Consider the following 20287-nt stretch of genomic DNA (forward strand, 5'->3'; position numbering starts at 1 on the left):
TTTCTATTAGAGGAGTAGAAGTAGCTAGTAAGGTTTGGTAAACAGAGGGGGACACTTGGAACTATTAGCAGAGAGTAGGGTTAGGACACACACACAAAGGACCCCATCCTATAAATATAATTTCGTAAATCAAGAAAGAAAAAGAATATTTCATTTTCAAATAACACAGATCTTTCCATGGTAGCAGTCTTTTAGCATAGCCTCCCAGACGTCTGCCTTTCAGTAAGGAATACTCATCCCATCCATACAAACAGGTACATATGAACATGAACATATGAAGCTGCCTTCTACTGAATCAGACCCCCCTTGGTCCATCAAAGTCAGTATTGTTTACTCAGACTGGCAGTGGCTCTCCAGGATCTCAAGCTGAGGTACCCTGAATGGGATTCTCCAACCCTGGCATCCCATCCCACCTTTCAAATTTGATAAGGTTTTAGCTTGTTACCAGTTATTAGGCTTTTAGGAGAGTTGTTTCTACTTAACTAGGTCATTTGGTGTTCTGAAGACAAGGTTTAGTAATGTTTCTAACATGTACGTCAAAACATTCTCCAGGAACAGAAAATATTTCAGCTATTTAAAGTACATTCCACAAGAGCTGCCAATAAAGGCGGCGGATGGAAGCCGAGGGAAAACAGGTAATTGGATAAAGCCTTCCTCTTCACTTCACATTGGCAATAGCTGCAGACAAGCATTCCACACTAGCTTGTCTGATAGGGTACACATGCTTCAATTCCAGTAGGCTAGGGCCCATGTGTACAATTTGGCTGGAATTCATCATCAAAGTAGGTGTACATGTCTTAATGATCACATCATCTGCATCACCTAGAGTTCTCATGAGTATGCAGCAAGATTCTGAGGCCTATGGAAATATGGCCTAGACTCTTGTTGTTTAAAATTCCCCCCCACACACACACACACACAACTCAGTAAAGTTGTAAACTTTAATTGGAAGGTCAAAGTGGTATAGTGGTTAGGCTTGGCAATCCCCAGGTCCCAGCAGGGGTTCTCCCGCTTTCCCAGACTCCTTCCCGCTCCCAGTCAGCTGGCCGGCGGGGGAAGCCCCACCCCACAGCCCCCATGTGCCTTTCCACCTCCAGAGGCTTCAGACTCTGCTTGGAAAGGCTTCCTCTTGGGATGGTGCATATGTGTCTTTAAGGCTGAATGGGGGCGATGGAGCAGGCAGAACAATATGGCTGCTCCCAGTGGCTGTGAAAGCAGCCCAGCCCCTCCATTGGTAGCACAATCTTTTCAAAGGTAATTTGCATTAGGAAAGGTAAACTTGAACCTTTGGTTACTCTGTGTTACTTTGAAGTTTGACGTTCAGCAACTCGTGAGTAGAGATGCCAATCCCCTGCTCCAGAGTCATCAGAATCAGAGTGGGGGGAGGGAAATGTCTGCTGGACACTTCATTATTCCCTATGGAAATCTCATTATTCTCATAGGGTATAATGGAGAATTGATCTAGGAGTATCTGGGACTCTGGAGGGGCTGTTTTTATTTTTAGATAGAGGCACCAGATTTTCAGCATAGCATCTGATGATTTTGCACAAAATGCTCTCCAAGTTTCAAAACAATTGGACCAGGGGGTCCAATTCTATGAGCCCCAAAAGAAGATGCCCCTATCCTTCATTATTTCTAATGTAGGGAAGGCATTTAAAAGGTGTGCAGTTCCTTTAAATGTGATGGCCAGAACTCCCTTTGGAGTTCAATTCTGCTTGTCACAACTTTGCTTATGGCTCCACCCCCAAAGTCCCCAGATATTTCTTGAATTGGACTTGGCAACCCTAGTTAGAGTACTGGACAAGAACCTGGGAGATGTAGATTCAAATTCTCACTCTGCCAAGGAAACTTGCACAGTGAGCCAATCACTTTCCCAGCCTTACCTACTTCACAGGGTTGTTGTCGTGAGACTAAAATGAAGAAATTTATTTATTTATTGGATTTATATCCCGCCCTCCCTGCCGAAGCAGGTTCGTTATGTTGCTATGCTGTGTTGTGTTATATTGTGAGCAGGAGAAAAGTGAGGTCTAATTACACTGGCTAAGAAGCACAGTACTCCTGAATAGCACAGATCTAGAAGCCACAGTCACACATGCCTTGGTCGTATTCAGACTAGATTACTGTCACTAGTAATTGCTGTAGGGTTGCAGTGTTTGGAAACCAATAAAAGCTTATTTAGAATGTGGAAGTCAGATTACTGCCAATGCTTACATTGTACATCTTCTTTGGCTTCTAGTTTATTTCTGAGCCTAAATGAAGGTGCTGTTTTGAACTGTAAATCCCTACATGATTTGGAGACTCAGTATCCTACAGATTGTCTCTTTCTGTATGAAGTAATCTGTATTCCCTCATTATTAGAGGGCCTTATGGTGGTTTGGGTATGAGTGACCAGCCTTCTCAGTTGTGCACCCAGGCTTTGGATTTCCAGGCCTCAGGAGGCACCTCTATCAGTCTCCCTGCCCTCCTTCAGGCATCAGATCAAGACACAGCTGTTTTAGCAAACCTCCGGCCTCCTTTTCTCTGCTGTAATTATATGTTTTAGCTTTCTTAATTAAGGATAGTTGCTTTAATTTGGCTGTTACTGACTTTTATTATTAATATCTTGGGGTTCTTGGGTTACATTTTTTGTTTTTCTAATTTTTGTAATCCAGTTGTTGTATTGTTTATGGTACATTATATACTGTTTTTCTTTATTGCATTGTTTTTCTGATTTTGTGATCCACTTTGAATCCTAGCAAGAAAGGTAAACTATAAGTAATTAAATAAATGAGAATGGAAAAGCAGCTTATACCCATTCCACTCAGGGTGTATCTCTTGCTAATGCTTCATAACTAAGAAAAAAGGGATAATTCTAAATAATCTTTCCACCTTACCCTATAAAACTTTATCAGGTTACAGTGGGAGGTAGAAAGATTCTCAAAATCAGTGCAGGAAAATTTAAAAAGAACTTGGATTTATTAGGAAGAGTCGGCTGCATTTCACAAGCAGAAGATAGTGCAGCCTTTTTTGGGTGTTATATGTCTGGCCCACCCAGGGCTTTAATCAGTCCCATGGGGCTCTTTTCTCTTTCCCCACCTGTCCTCACCCTTTGAAGCTCCCCCAGCTCCTTCTGCCTTGTCTTTGCCAGCTGCAGCAGAAACCTCTTCTGGGCTTGAAAAGCTGCAAAGAAAGTGTGGAATGGATTTTCCATTTAGGTCTCTGCGCCCAGATAGACCTTAATGGAAAATCCATTTCATGTTTTCCTCGCTATTTTGTTTGTGCTGCAATGTGTTTCAACGAAGTGGAAGTTCACTTCCCAGTGTTCCTATGGCCAGCTGAAGTTGTTACTTCCTGTTAAATAAAGGGTTGATGCTTTGAGCCAGCTTGTCTCTGCTGAATGGACCTGAGAGCTGCTGCCTAGTGAGTACTCTACCCTGGGAACCCACAACCAAAGAGGGGGGGGGGTATTACACTGCAGAGCCATTGCCAATCTGAGTAGATCAGGGTGGGGAGAAGCTTGCAACGCCCAACCATTTCATGTTTTCCTAGACTCAGAGTATTTTATATTTTCAATTTCTGCTGTGCTCCTTGTGCTTTTTCTTGGTGTTTTATTTTAAAAACTGCATTCCCAATCCCACTATTCCCCCACCTTTTCTTTTTAAACAAAATGCTGCATGATTTTTAAGCATGTTTGTATTTTTGAGTTTAAAAAATAATATCTTTAATTGTGTTTGTCTGTGTCCTTTATATCTCCTTTATATCTGGCATTACATTTTATGACATGCATAGCCCAGCCCCACATAGTCCCATTTATGTCAGATCTGGCCCTCATAACAAATGAGTTCGACACCCCCGGTAACTAGATGTTATTAAGTATGTATAGTATGATAAGGGCGCTGAACTCCAGGAGGCAGCAAAATTACAAGCAAATTGTCTAGAAGATTTGGGGATTTCCCACCAAGCTCAGCTACAGGTACTGCAGCCAACACTTCTTCAATTACCAATAAGGATGTTACTCTAACAAAGGAAAGGGATCTAAATCATTAAGAGAAAATGCTTGTGCAAAAATTATAAGCAGTAGTTTTTCAAAGGAAATGTACAGTTCTATGCCCACCTGAAGGTATGCTTAAAGAACTGTGCACATATATATGATGCTCCTGGTTAGTACAGACCGGAAGCAGTCATGGACCTATGATGCCAAATACTGTACTTAAAGTAGAGTCAGAACATTTTTATACCCAACATAAACATAATTAATGATCATACTGGTCTTCCTCAATGGTCTCCCATCCAAGTACTAACTATGGCTGACCCTGCTTTGTTTCCAAACTCTAACATGATTGAGCTATTCAAACCACTTAGCATGAACATAAACCACCTTCAAGTATGATCTTTGTAGCTGTACGAATTTGGAAGTTTTGAATACCTCACTGAGAATTCTCCTTGGAGTACCTGAGTATTATGAGCCTCTCAGACCGCTTACATCCATTTAAAACCTGCATTATACATTATTGTTGATGGCAAATATGGAGGAGGAGGAGGAATAATAATAATTGGCCTTCCCTCAGAGCCTCAGAGAAGAGTACAATCTCCTTCCCTTCCTCTCCCCACAACAGACACCCTATGAGGTAGGTGGGACTGAGAGAACTCTGAGAGAACTGGTCTTGGGAGAACAGTTCTGAGAGAACTGTAATTGACTCAAGATCACCCAGCAGTTCCATGTAGAGGAGTGGAGAATCAAACCTGGTTCTCCAGATTACATTCTGCCACTCTTAACCACCACACCAAACTGGCTATCTCTATCAAATGAAGGCAAGACTAATGCATGCCTCTGAAGCACCATAGAACTATGGCAAAGCATCATCACAGTTTAACCTGGAATTTCCAGCTGCAGGTACTATAGTCCATCTTGCCCTTGTGATTACTTGAAATTTCCACAGGTTTTGTTTTTCTCTGCCCTTTTATACCATGCACATTAATATAAGTGGACATGTCTGTTTCAACCTTCTATTTTTCTGAATTTATGTTCAAGGGACAGGGGGTGGGGGAGGTTGAACCACAAAATATTATTCTGCAACAAAGTTTCTTTGCACTAAAGAGAGGTATGATAATATTGTACTGTTATCACATTTTCCAGAGCTGATCTCCTTGGCTTTTCAAATAATATGGAATCCCTCTTGAAGCAGAATGTCTGGTAAACTGCAGAAGTATTCATGCTATGCGTCTCAATGAGGCTTTGTTAGAAATTGGAGAAGGATAGCACTGCTGCAGTCACATTTAGACAAATACTATACGCAACACAGCATGCTTCCTTGTGCCAGGGCAGATCTATCAGTAATCCTTCCACGAACTTGGATCAGACACAAAACACAAATGACCTCTGTAATGGAATCTAAGACAAATATTAAACAAAAGGAGTCCTCTTGTTCTCTATTACCATCATACAAACAGAAGAATTATATTAATTTATTCTTAGGCCACATAATATTAATTTCACATATTAAAATACAAATAGTTGCCTTCAAACTATATCCTTGGCTTAGCTTACATGTTTTCTTTTTAATAATAATAATAATAATAATAATAATAATAATAATAATAATAAATTTATTCTTATATCCCGCCCTCCCCCGCTGAAGCAGGCTAAGGGCGGCTCACATGACATGGTTTACACCATGATTACACTAAAATCCATCATTAAAATTACTGAAATAATTTTTAAACCCTCTTATCCTGAAATTCTAAATGTAGTTACACTCTTCTAAGACAACTGACTTCAGTGGTTGTAGTAGGATGTAACTCTGGAACTCCTCCACTAATGAACATATGAAGCTGCCTTATACTGAATCAGACCCTCAGTCCATCAAAGTCGGTATTGTCTACTCAGACTGGCAGCGGCTCTCCAGGGTCTCAAGTCTGGACACTTTTTAGTTGGAGATGCCAGGGACTGAACCTGGGACCTTCTGCTTACCAAGCAGATGCTCTACCACTGAGCCACTGTCCCTCCCCGAATGTTAAAACACAATAGTCTGCAGCTAGAAATTTGCCCCTTGGAATACTCATAAATAACCTTACTAAACTTTGCTCCTATACCATCAGTAATCTCCTGCAGAGTACATAAATACTACTTGGAAAATCATCTCCAACCAGGATTGCCCTCTTCCCTGGAAAACAAAGACAACCAAAGCTCTTTTACATCTATTACTTCATTTAAGCATACATCAAGGTAAAATTGTCTATTCATTAGCACTGGGAATGAGTTAAACAGATAGAAATCAAACACATACATAGCAAATTGGCTAATTTACAACTGGCCCAGCAACTAATCTGCATCACTTGTCACCAGGTTGGTGTAATGCAGAACTAATGTTCCATATTATATGGTACTGTTTTTATTAAAATCCGTGTATTTGGTCCATTATTATCCCACCCACTTCAAAGAACCTAAGGCAGCAGACATAGTTTTCTATTCCTCCATCTTGTCCTCAGAACGATCTGGTGTGGTGGGTTCAGCTGAGAAAGTGTATCTGGCCCAAGGTCACCCAATAAGCAGGGATTTGAACCTGGGTCTCCTTGGTCCTAGTCCAACATGCTGATCATTACATCACCCTGGCTATATTCTTGTTATTCTACTGCTGTTCCCAGATAGGCAAGATTCTACAAGTTACTGCCAAAACACCTAAGGGAAAGTGTATCATCTTAAACCCAACCCTGAAACATTGTCTTTGACTTTTCATTTTATTGTTATTTAAGCACATGATACATACAGGTTCATAATCTGAACAGGTTGGCAATTTTGTCATTTTCATGCTCCTGAGACACTAACGGTGCCATTCTAAGCACATTTACACCCTTCTAAGCCCACTGATTTTTAAAGATATAGAAAGATATAACTCTGCTTAAACATATCATTTGATTCTCACGCTCCTTTGGGCAACAGGCAAGAAATGACTTAAGTTTACTTTAGAAGGGTCAGAGATTCTGGATTTGAAAAACCAAGTCATACATTTAAATAGTATTTTTAAATGACTCTTTGCCATGAGATGCAACTCATCACAGTGTAATGTAACTGAAGCATCCACAGTATGAAGACAGGTTCATGGACCATTACATGTCTACGCATAACTTAGGAACAGTAAGAGTAAATGGTATTCCACTCTTACACACAGAAGAAAAAGATTTCAGAATGTAGGCAACCTGTCTTGTTCTTGGCTTATATGGTTCCCCCCTCCACTCAGTTCTAGTACAAAAAGAGCGTCAGTACGCAAATAAGCATTTAAGCATGAATTAATTAAATCTTTGGGCCACATAATATTTATTATATTTGCCAAACAGCAAATATAATAAATGGCAGGACTTTTTTTAATAGAAAAGGCCCAGCAGGAGCTCCTCCATGTCTTTCCCCAGCATGTCTATGGGCAATGCTGGGGAAGGCTGAAGCCATCAGGGAGGCATTTAAAAATGCGTCCCCACACTTTCCCCAGTGTGCCACGCGGAGCCCTGGCCAGCTCAGGCAGAGCTCCGCACCTATACACTCCTGCCCCCCAAAAGCCGTGATAAATGGTAATCATATGAGCATACTGGAAAGTGTGAAACCAATGGAGAAATAAAAGAATATCTTATAGAAGAATATAAATCACAACTGAAAAAATGGGTATTTCCATCTTCAAATTTCCACACGGGCAGTCTCTCTGTTAAATCGGACTATCTGAGAATCTGCCAAATAATTCATTAAGGGATAAGGCATTATGTCTGGCCAAAAAGAAAAATCTTCAAAAGGTTGATCTAGTTGAGAATTTTAAATAATCCGGAAGCACTGGAAAAGATAGGATGCTCAGTTCCCACAAGGTGGGTACACATTTCCTTTTTGCATCATGAGATAATTGCCTTCATTCTAAGTCTGTAAGTATCTTATTTGTAACTAAAGGGAAGTCTGAGGGAAAATCTGGGTAGGAAGTCTGCAAGCCTGAGAGTCTTTTATCTGTCTTTTCCCCTTTCAACAATACAGTGCTTGCTTTTAAAAGTACAATCATAAAAGTGATTATTATGGCTGGTTTCCTACACCAAGCATAACAACCAATGCTATCACAGTATAGGAAAGAAGAGTGCAGGTTAGAATTCAAGGAGGCCCCAAGGTTCAACCTCACTCTGCAGCGCTGGGGTCAACAGAGGCACAACTACAGATTGCCTGAGGAAAACAGGTGTTGCTCCCTTGTTCATAACGCTTTTCATAAATCCTGGTGGAATACATGTTTGTTTCTAAAATGATAATATCACACTCCTCCTATCCTTGAGTGATTCTGGTAGTCAGGGCTTTTTGGTAGAAAAAGCCCAATAGGAATTCATTTGCATATTAGTCCACACACCCGTGACATCGCCATTGTTTCACACAGGGCTGTTGTGTAGAAAAAGCCCAGCAGGAACTCATTTGCATATTAGGCCACAACCCTGACACCAAGCCAGCTGGAACTGCGTTCCTGCTCAAAAAAAGCCCTGCTGGTAGTATGGATTCAGAATAATTACTACATCCAGGTTCTGCATTCACAATAACAACCATTAGATGTTCATTAATCCAAAGTAATTTAACAACCACCCTTTGATACTTTAATTAAATCAATGAGGGAGAATTCGCATTTCACTCACAAAGATGCACTGAACATTTCCTTTAGCCACCTGGACTGTGAGCAGGAGTTTCAGACAAGGGCAACTAATTGGTATTAAGATATTTTCAATACATATAACAGGTTCTTTAAAAAAAAAAAAAACCAGCAAGGCTTCTGCGGCTTAAACAACTTCGCGACACAAAGTCAACCGGTGCCAGGTTTGGCAGCGAAGACAGGATGGAACTCTGCACCTGTTGAAACGCTGTCCCGCGGACGTTTCGCCGTAGGGCGGCAACCCTAGCTGCCTCTTCTTCAGAATGCAAGCTTGGAACAGGAATCGGAGCCTCTCCGAGGCAGGATCCTCCCCTCCCTTCCACACGTCCTTATGCAACCCTTTCAGACGCCGGATTAAGGGGTCCAGCAGCGGCAAGCACAAGACTGGAGGCAAACCGGGTGAGGCTCCAGCGCGACAGAAGTCAAAGAGCGACCCGCTCCGTCCGCCTCCTTTCGCGGCAAGCGAGCCTAGGACCACCAACGCCCCCCCCCGACCCCGCCGCGGTCCCCGTTACCTGGATCGTTTGGCCCGCGGGGGAAGCAGCTGGGCCCCCCACGAGCTTGCAGTAGAGCTCCAGGCGTGGCCTCTGGCTCTCGTCCTGGCCGCAGGTGGCCGTGGCCCAGATGCGGGCTGTCTCCGCCAGGTTGAAGTAGGGCGGGTAAAGGCTAAGCCCCTGCTCCTCGGGGTAGCCGGGCAGAACCATCTGAGCGCTCCCGGGGCGGCAGCAGCAGTAGCAGAGCGCCAAGACGATGCCCGCCATCGCCGAGCCCGGAGGCGTCAAGGCAGCCACGGCGGGGGCCATTCTCCCTCCGGCGCGCACGAGGGAGGCAGGCAGGCAACAGGAGACCGGCGCTCTCGGCGGCTTCTCTTGCCCGCCTTTGTTTTCCTTCTGCCGCTTGGCCCGAAGGGCACAGCTAAGCCGTGCAGAGAGGCGGAGGCGCAGACACCCCCTGCTGCTCGGCCGCCAACCTCGCAGGAGCCAGCGAGAAGCGCAGACAACTGTACTGCAGGCAGCGGGCGGGAAAATGTCCCAGCCGCCGGAGGGAGTGAAGGGCGCAGATTCTGAGAGGCTGCAGGAGGCCAGGTGCCTGGCTCGGGTCTCCAGTTGAGCCAGCGAGCAGACTTATGTCCACGTGTGGACCTCGTGGTGTACACGATGCGGCGGATGGGGGGCGGGGGGGGGAGGCTGAGAAAAAGCTGCCACCCACTGCTGGGTCCAGAACAGAACCTGCCCAGACGCTAACGAGACTGATAGCTGTGCAAGCTGCGCCCATTGCACACACATTAAATGGTGCTTGAAAACGAACATGTGTTAAAACATCGCCTGTTGATCAGAAGAAAAGCAGGATATGAATGTTTTCAATAGAAATAAATGTAAATAAAAATTCACAGAGGGCATTAAAAAGTCCATTGGAGCTCTGTAGCTCCTGTGCGAATGAGCAACCTTGGCAAAGCAAGCTGTGATGCAGAAGAAAGCGAGAGAGAGGGAGAATGAAGCAGATGACAGCCGGTTGCTCGGGGGCCTGATAGGAGCCCTCCAGGTCTCTGTACTGCATGTTTGACACCCCTGTTCTAAACTCATGGTAGAAGAGTGTAGGTCAGAGGTGTAAAAAATGTGCCTAGGGGGCCAAATCAGGCCCCCAGAGGGCTCCTATTAGGGCCCCAAGTGACTGGCTGTCATCTTCTTTTCTGAGAGCCAGTTTGGTGTAGTGGTTAAGTGTGCAGACTCTTATCTGGGAGAACCAGGTTTGATTCCCCACTCCTCCACTTGCACCTGCTGGGATGGCCTTGGGTCAGTCATGGCTCTGGCAGATTGTCCTTGAAAGGGCAGCTGCTGTGAGAGTCTTCTCAACCCCAGCCACCTCACAGGGTGTCTGTTGTGGGGGAGGAAGATAAAGGAGATTGTGAGGCGCTCTGAGATTTGGAGTGGAGGGCGGGATATAAATCCAATATCATCTTCTTCTTTCTCCATTGCCTGAGGCTCTGAGGGAGAGCTTGCTTTGCCAGGCTGTCTCAATCATACAACAGAGCTACTGAGCCAAGCTTCTCTTCCGTCTATTGGCTGAGGCTCCTCCTCCTCCTGGTCCCCTGGGGAAGGAAGAAAAGAGCCAGAGCTTCTTTTGCCCAGTTCCCTGAATCCCATGGGAGAAGTACAAAGGAAGCACCTTTAAGACCAATGAGTGCTAATGTTTTAAGCATGTTCGGACTCGACTGTGCAACTGAACAATAAGAAGTTTTTAAAAACCCAAAACTTTAAATGTGTTTGTGTCCTTTATAAAGTTTATATCTCTGCTACCTAATCTCAAATAGGTACACACATTGCCCAGCCTGACAAGGTATCATTTATGTTAGATTCGGCCCTCATAACAAAATGAGTTCAACAGTTCTGGTGTAGGTGTTTAGGATTGCACTGTAAACCATCTTAGTGTGTCAGATAATTAATCTACAACTGACAGCAGGGGTCTTTGACATTATCTACTACCTAATCTTTTTAACTGGAGATGCTTGGATTTGATCCCAAGCCTTCCTGCATTCAAAGTAGATACTCTACTGAACCACAGACTGTCCCCATGAGAACAGCAGTTGACACTACACAGTAACATAAACAATCAACCAAATGCCATGTATTGCCTTGTCTTAATTATGAGAATCCATTTCCTGTCTGTAAAACAGAAAGAATAGGAACCCACAAGGACTTGCAGGGGACATATAATTTCTCCTTCCTATACTTCCTATGAGCCTGCTTCAGCAGGGAGGGCGGGATATAAGTATGAAGAATAAATAAATAAAAATACTTGCGACAAATACAAGTTGATGGGGTGTGAACTGGCAGAGACTGACCAAGAGAGAGATCTTGGGGTCGTGGTAGATAACTCACTGAAAATGTCAAGACAGTGTGCGATCACAATAAAAAAGGCCAACACCATGCTGGGAATTATTAGGAAGGGAATTGAAAACAAATCAGCCAGTATCATAATGCCCCTGTATAAATCGATGGTGCGGTCTCATTTGGAACACTGTGTGCAATTCTGGTCACCGCACCTCAAAAAGGATATTATAGCATTGGAAAAAGTCAGAAAAAGGGCAACTAGAATGATTAAAGGGTTGGAACACTTTCCCTATGAAGAAAGGTTAAAACACTTGAGGCTCTTTAGCTTGGAGAAACGTCGACTGCAGGGTGACATGATAGAGGTTTACAAGATAATGCATGGGATGGAGAAAGTAGAGAAAGAAGTACCTTTCTCACAATACATGAACTCGTGGGCATTCAATGAAATTGCTGAGAAGTCAGGTTAAAACGGATAAAAGGAAGTACTTCTTCACCCAAAGGGTGATTAACATGTGGAATTCACTGCCACAGGAGGGGTGGCGGCCACAAGCATAGACAGCTTCAAGAGGGGGTTAGATAAAAAAATATGGAGCAGAGGTCCATCAGTGGCTATTAGCCATAGTGTGTATATATATAAATATATATATATATATGTGTGTGTGTGTGTGTGTGTGTGTGTATACACACACACATATATATACACACTGTGGCTAATAGCCACTGATGGACCTCTGCTCCATATTTTTATATATATATAAAATGCTCCATATAATTTATATATATATATATATATATATATATATATATATATATATATATATATATATATATATATATATATATAAATTATATGGAGCATTATATATATATATAAATAAATATTTTGGCCACTGTGTGACACAGAATGTTGGACTGGATGGGCCATTGGCCTGATCCAACATGGCTTCTCTTATGTTCTTTTTCTTCCTTGAAAGCCCCCATAACCTCTCCCCTTTTTCTGCTACCTTCTAACCCAGCAACCTATTGCAATATTTGTTTAATGTAGCAGTGTGATACTGAGTGCAGTACATAAATCTCCCAAGTAGTGTATACTGCAAAAAGTGTAAACTTACATTTATTCAAGTAGATCCAGTTCACATTCAGGTTGCAGTTGAAAGAGGAGAGAGAGAAACCTAATCTAAAGAGTTCTTTCCCCATCAGAAATGGCCAACTTGCCCAGCATCATTTGTGTGGGAGTATGAGGGCATTGTCTCTACAGGACAGACCTGCAGAGACCTATGTTTCCATGGAAGGCCATGTGCAGTAAGTGAAAGGACAAAGCGAGAGAAGAGGATCAGAGGGCAGCTCCTAGGTTAAGACAAAGGGAGGCATCCCATTCAAAGAGATAACACCTATATAGACTTAGAGGGATGTAGCATACCCCGCCTCCCCCCCCCCCCCCCCACAATGTCCAGGCATACTGAGTCGCTCACTCCAACACAAAAAGGTAAAGGTAGTCCCCTGTGCAAGCACCAGTCGTTTCCGACTCTGGGGTGATGTTGCTTTCACAACATTTTCACGGCAGACTTTTTAAGGGGTGGTTTGCCATTTCTTTCCCCAGTCATCTACACTTTCCCCCCAGCAAGCTAGGTACTCATTTTACCAACCTTGGAAGGATGGAAGGCTGAGTCAACCTCGAGCCGGCTACCTGAACCTAGCTTCCGTCAGGATCGAACTCAGGTTGTGAGCAGAGCTTAGAAATGCAGTACTGCAGCTTTGCCACTCCAACACAACCAACCTACTTTTTTCTGCCTCTGTCTTCATCCCTCCCCCTGGCAGCAGCTACCTATGAAAATTATAGCCTAGTTGTATTGTGAATGGTAGGAAAAGCCTCAAGGACTTGGGGGGCACATTGCTTTCCCCTGTATCCCCTTCCCTACATTATTTCCCCTTTCCTATCACCTAGCAACCCTCATATCCTCTCTCCACTCCCTGCTTCTCTGCTTCCTGCCCACCAATCTGTCTTTTATCCACCTCCCATCTTCAGCTTTATTAATTATTTATTTACTTCAGTCATACCCCACCTTTCTCCACAAAGCACCTGACATCATTCTCCTGTCATTTTTATCCTCAGAACAGTCTTGTGGGGTAGATTAGGATGAAAGTGTATGACTGGCATAACATCACATAGTGGGCTTCCATGGCAGACTGGTGATTTTGAACCCAGGTTGCCCAGATCCCATTCTGAAGCCCCAATTGTCATTAATAGGGTGACTGATGTTGAACAGAGCTCATGTTCCCATGGTACTCAAACCATAATCACTGCTATTAGCCAGTTTCAGTATACTCAGGCGTAAACAGACCAGCTAAAAGGTGCTCAGGTGTGCTCAGCACATCCAGGACATCTGCATCACACATCGCATGTGTCAAGGGTATTCAAATAAGTATTCTTCCATTGTTACTCTGTTCACTTGGATTCCCCCCCCCCCCGCCCCAAAAGACTTTGGTCTCATTTATGCATATGTGTACATATCTCAATTACACTATGCTTCATTTCCCTGTACTTCATGGCTGGCATTTGAATGAATGTTTGAGGTAATGCAAAAGGTTTTTCTGCAGTTTTAGATCTGTGGTATCAAGGAATGGCACACTGATAAATTTAATTGCTAGAAATGGTCAGTTGGCAAACTCTTATTTTACCTTGAGAGCCAGTTTGGCATAGTGGTTAAGAGCAGAGGACTCTAATGTGGAGAACTGAGTTTGATTCCCAACTCCTCCACATGCAGCTGCTGGGTGACTTTGGGTCAGTCACAGTTCTCTCAGAGCACTCTCAGTCCCACCTACCTCACAGGGTGTCTGTTGTGGAGAGAGGAAGAGAAGGAGATTATGAGACTCTCTGAGATTCCAAGTTAACAATGGAGTATAAATCCAGTCTCTTCTTTTTCTTCTTGGAATGATATTGCTAAATATTCCATAAATCCAAGCATGGTGATGTGCATATAGCCAGGGCCAGCGCTACCATTAGACCAACTAGGCAGCCACATGGAGCGCAGAGAGGTGCAAAAGTGTCAATCAGCATTAGGATGTGAAATCTGTTACATGTAAATTTTATAGTAAAAAAGGACGATGTTGCGGTAAACTGTGTAAAACCTGTCATAAATCTTCCAAGATTGAATTCTCTGTGCAATTGGCTTTAACTGAATTAGCAGTTAGCAGGAGATTCAACACAAGGTTGAATCAAACCAAAGTCTGATTCCTGTTTGCCTCTTTCCAAGTAGCCCTCACGATCCTTTTGTTATAACCGAAGGAAGCTCTTCTGGGGAAGGAACTGAGGGAAGCTGCTATCTGAAGCCCAACATATCCCTGCCAGGGGTGTTTTCCCAGGGATGATTGGCCCAGAGATCCTGGAGGGGTTTTTTTGTTTTTGCTTTTTGCCTTTATCTGAGCATAGAGCAGGGAGTCACTGGGGCAGCTGGGGTGGAACATAGTTGTGAATTTCCTGCCTTTGAGCAAGTTTGCATCAACTACAAGGTCCCTCCAGAGTTATATGTTGAGAAGTTGAGACCCCAACTGAGTGGAGTTCTGGCTTCAGTGTCCAGGCAGATGGAAGGTGAAGAGAGGTCAGACTACAAGCTGTTTAAACAGAGATGTGAGAGAGGGTAGGGTTTTCCAAAGAAGAAGCAGCAAGAGGTTCAAGGAAGTGAAACCTGAACCCAAGGAGCCCTACCCACAGTTAATGTATAGACAGGAATCTATGAATTCAAGTATCTGATGCTAAGACCCTAGCTGATATAAAAGCTCTAATGGGTATTCTTCAGTTCTTGACTCTAATTCCTGAGCACATTGGATGCCTTCTGATTGACAAGAGCCCTTCCATTCTCAAAGAAGCTGGACAGTGGGCAGAATGTCTGGCTGAGGCATACGGAGGGCAGAGACCCAGCACCAATTGTGATGGTTGCCCGAGAGAAAACCCAAAGCTCCTTCCTGACCACAGTCAGGAGATCGGAAGGTACCCCGATGTTATACCTGCAACAGGGGCGTAGCTAGGGCTTTCGGGGCCCGGGGCCCAAGATTTATGTGGGCCCCCCTACGTGTGTGCACGCCGCCGGAAACAGGAAGTGATGTCACTTCCGGTGACGGCATGCCACCGTCGGAAACAGGAAGTGACATCACTTCCTGTGACATCATTTTCCCCCTCGCCAGCTGCCGGAAACGGGAAGTGACATCACTTCCTGTGACATCATTTTCCCCGCGCGCCACCTGCCGGAAGCAGGAAGTGACATCACTTCCTGTGGCATCACTTCCCCCAAATGACATCATTTCCCCAAATGCCACTGCCGGAAACAGGAAGTGACTTCACAGCACTTCCTGTGACGTCCCCAAAAATCCCCCAAATATCACCGCCGGAAACAATTTTTGTTCTCAAATCCTGTATATACTTCATCAGTATATGGATAAGGCACTTTCTCAACTGTGCGGCATAATGCAGCCTATTTATTTTGTCCTGTTTGCTCTGTTGGCTCTATCTGCACCACCTTCATCACTTTCGGGGTGTGGATCCCCCAGTGGGGTGGGCTCCCGACTCCCTCCGCCGGCTGTTTCTGATAGCCCTGCGCCCCTCTTTCATTTGATATGTGTCCCGTGCGGGTGCCACCCTCCCGCCGGGAGATGCCGCAAAATGAGCCCCCTTGAGGCTTATGGCGGCAGGGCTCGGGGGAAGTGAGCTAGACTGCTGTTCTTTTGAGGGGTTATAGAGCGTTTCGAGCCTGTCCCTGTGGCATCGGTCCCATCGTTGTGGGACCCAGGGGGGCGGCGCAGCGACCCACCGAAGCAGCCTGTCACTAATAACACAGGTCAAGATGCAGGACAGGAACCCAGAAGTGACCGACAGGCTGCTTCAGCGGGCCGCTGCGCCGCCCCCCTGGGTCCCACAACGATGGGACCGATGCCACAGGGACGGGCTCGAAACACTCTATAACCCCTCAAAAGAACAGCAGTCTAGCTCGCTTCCCCGAGCCCTGCTGCCATAAGCCTCAAGGGGGCTCATTTGCGGCATCTCCCGGCGGAGGGTGGCACCCGCACGGGACACATATCAAATGAAAGAGGGGGCGCAGGCTATCAGAAACAGCTGGCGGAGGGAGGGAGGAGGAGGGAGGGAAGGAAGGAAGGAAGGAAGGAGGGAGGGAGGGAGGGAAGGAAGGGAGGAGGGAAGGAAGAAAGGAGGGAAGAAGGAGGGAGGGAGGGAAGGAAGGAGGGAAGGAGGGAGGGAGGAAGGAAGAAAGGAGGGAGGGAAGGAAGGAGAGGGAGGGAAGGAAGGAAGAAAGGAAGGAAGGAGGGAGGGAGGGAAGGAAGGGAGGAGGGAGGAGGGAAGGAGGGAGGGAGGAAGGAAGGAGGGAGGGAAGGAGGGAGGAGGGAAGGAGGGAGGGAGGGAAGGAAGGGAGGAGGGATGGAGGGAAGGAGGGAGGAAGGAAGAAGGAAGGAGGGAGGGAGGGAAGGAAGGGAGGAGGGAGGGAAGGAGGGAAGGAAGGAAGAAAGGAAGGAGGGAGGGAGGAAGGGAGGAGGGAAGGAAGAAAGGAAGGAAGGAGGGAGGGAAGGAAGGAAGGCCGCCCCCTCCCACCAGCCCCCCCCCCCCGCTTTCGGCCCCCTCCCTCCCTGCCTGCCCTCCTTACCTGCTTCCAGGTCGCGGAGCGGGGAAGCGTCGAAGAGGCCGCACTGGTCGCTGGAGGCCCTCCAGCGACCAGCGCCGGCCTCGCCGCCGCTTTCTCCAGCCTCCGCCACACGCGCCGCGGCCCCGCGCGCGGGCGGGGAAGGCGGCGAGTGCAGCCAGCTTCTGAGGGGCCCCTTGGCATTGCCAAGGGGCCCCCCAGACCCCCCCAGACCTGGGGTGACCCGCCCTCCCCCGCCCCCCCCCTCCCTACGCCACTGACCTGCAATGAGTTGGGGCATAAGTCAGTACCCAAGGTCTAGCACTAGCATGACACTCCACATGATGCCAATGAGCCCTGAACCCACTTCTGATATGGACCCTGAGAATATTCCCCAGTGTCACCATAAGGAACTAACTGTGGGTGGGCAGAAGGGGGTCACCATAAGGAACTAACCATGGGTGGGCATGGTGTTACAGCCTGGTGAGACACTGCTTCCTTTTGACCTCTTCCTTTGTTGACCCTAAGCATTTCATCATAAGTGAAGGAAGGCAGGTGCTTCGCCTTCATGAAGCCAAAGGAGTTACCCTCCCGATGGCCAGGATACCTATCCAGTACGAGAGCTGGAGCAGAAAGTGGAAGGTTGCTGTGCATGAACACACCCCTGTGGCTATGTTTGTAGGGGAAGATTTGGCTGAGCACATATTTCAATGGCAAGAAGGAGAAGCAGGCAAGCTGTCAAAAGGAGCAACTAAGTCTAAACACTCTCCCAAAGTGGTCTGTAAAGATGAGAGAAAAGATGTGGATTACAAGAGGAGATCTTCACAGGGGCAGGGTTCTAAGGAACCAGAACAGTTGAGGAAACTGGCTTGAGTTCTGAAACTACCAACGATAGTTTTGCTTTGAAACATGGAGCGCATTCACTACCTTGGGGGGTTGGACTAGATGATCCTTGAAGCACCTTCTAAGGCAAATGAAAGTAAATGTTGGTAAGTGTAAGGTGATGTACACTGGTACAAAAACATACCAACTTTCAAGTATAGGCCAATGGGGTCTGAACTTGCTGAAACTGAGAGGGGAAAGATCTAGGGGTCATAGTGGATAACTCAGTGAAAGTGTCAACCTAGTATGCTGCAGCAGTGAAAAGGGATGTTAGGGATTATTAGGAAAGTGACTGAGAATAAAATGGCCAATATTATCATGTCCCTATATAGGTCTATATACGACCTCATTTGAAGTGCTGTGTACAATTGTGGTTACCATATTTCCAAAAAGAACATTGCAAAGCTGGAAAAAAATACAGAGGAGGGCAACGAAAATGATTAGGGGGCTGGAGCACCTTCCCTATGAGGAAAGGCTGAAGAGTCTACGACTTTTGTTTAGAAAAGAGTGACTAAGGGGGACATGATACATGTTTATAAAATTATGCATGGGGAAGGAGAAGAGAAGAGAAGAGAAGAGAAGAGGAAGAGAAGAGAAGAGAAGAGAAGAGAAGAGAAGAGAAGAGAAGAGAAGAAATTGAATTTAAACCCTACCCTTCACTCGGAGTTTCAGAGTGGCTTACAATCTCCTTCATTTCCTCTCCCAACAACACCCTGTGAGGCAGGTGGTGCTGAGAGAGTTTTTTTTGAGAACTGCTCTTGAGAAAGCAGCTCTTTCAAGAACTGTGACTGACCCAAGGTCACTCAGCAGGTGCATGTGGAGGAGTGGGGGATCAAACCCATTTCTTCCAGATTAGGGTCCACGCACCTAACCACAACACCAAACTGGAAAAGAGAACTTTTTCTCCCTCTCCCGAAATACTAGAACTTGAGGACATCCAATGAAGTTGATGGGCAGTAGGTTCAGGATGGACAAAAGGAAATACTACTTTACACAGAGTGAGATTAAACTGTGGAATTTGCTGCCAGAGGATGTAGAGATGGCTCAGGAATAAACAACTTTAAAAGGGGATTAGATAGACTCATGGAAGATAAGTCAATGGCTACTAGCAGGGCCCTTTTGGTAGAAAAAGCCCAGCAGGAACTCATTTGCATATTAGGCCACACCCCCTGATGCTAAGCCAGCTGGAACTGCGTTCCTATGTGTTCCTACTCCAAAAAAGCCCTGACTGCTAGCTACGATGATTGAAAGGAACCTCCACATTCAGAGGCACTTAATTGTCTAAATCCCAGAGCCAGGAGGCAACATCAGAGGAAGGCCTCAGCCTCTATGCCCTCTTGTTGTTCATCCAGAGGAACTGATTGGCCACTGTGTGAGACAGGATACTGTACTAGATGGACCATTGTTCGGATCCAGCGGGGCTCTTCTTAAGGTTTTTATGATAGAAGCTATAATTCATTATAAATTTGCTGAGAATTTCATTGTCTTACAATACTGTAACTAATTTGTGATGTAATTACATAAGTAACAGAACTGTTGAAAGTATCTTTTGCTTGTTCTAAATAACATTAATGCTCTATAAATATATAGAGACATGTGGGACTTATGGTGAACTGAAGATGATAGCCATGACTAGGGGCTGCCCTTTGCAGTTCCCATGCGGGCACAGGGTACGCATGAAAGCAAGCTTTTTTTCTGCAGAGTATCCAAATTACCTCTCAGCAACTGTAAACGGAGACACTGCCTTGGATTCTGGCTGCCAAAGCCTAGTTCAGCACTTCCTCAAGGTTATGCCTGAGTAAAGTGAGAGTGTATCTTACAACTTACTGCCAACACCTTCTTTAGAAGATTTTGATGAGCACAACAAATACAGAAATGCAGATCACATCTCTATTCTTCTGAAACAAAGTAGTTTGCTTGTTTGGGGAAGGTTTGCTCAATGGCCTGTTAAACCCAGTCACAAAACGCATCAGAAAAGGTGCATCACTTCCATTCTTTACCTTCAAAAAGTATTGTGCAAATCACATGACAGCCTTGCAGGAATGAAATAACAAGAATTAAACTGATAATGGATGAATGAAATAAAAGGCTTAATTAATATGACCAGTGCGGACAGCTGGTCACCTTCATTTCCTCCCTGAACCCCCAATACAATTATGATGAACCAATCTCAGGTTGAAAAAGGCTGATCCATGTTGAAACATTTGTCATAATGTGCAAAATAAGCAGGTTGTTCAAATTAAGATGGAGGGGTGCAACAACAACAATCAGAAGGGTGTCACAAACTGGCTTTTAGGCCTGACATACATACAAT

The 20287-nt window shown here is 45.2% G+C and overlaps 1 protein-coding gene across 1 annotated transcript in view; it reads right to left on the reverse strand.

Moving 5' to 3' along the window:
• LAMA3 (laminin subunit alpha 3) overlaps window positions 1-9430 on the reverse strand; it is a 163950-nt gene extending 154520 nt beyond the window's left edge. The window contains exon 1 of the mRNA XM_060243900.1: window positions 9152-9430. Within this exon, the coding sequence (XP_060099883.1) occupies window positions 9152-9397 (246 nt within the window). The 5' untranslated portion in view covers window positions 9398-9430. The remainder of the gene's footprint in view (window positions 1-9151) is intronic.
• Window positions 9431-20287: the final 10857 nt, after the last annotated feature.

Source organism: Heteronotia binoei, chromosome 7 (assembly GCF_032191835.1).
Source record: "Heteronotia binoei isolate CCM8104 ecotype False Entrance Well chromosome 7, APGP_CSIRO_Hbin_v1, whole genome shotgun sequence".
Lineage (NCBI taxonomy): Eukaryota > Metazoa > Chordata > Lepidosauria > Squamata > Gekkonidae > Heteronotia > Heteronotia binoei.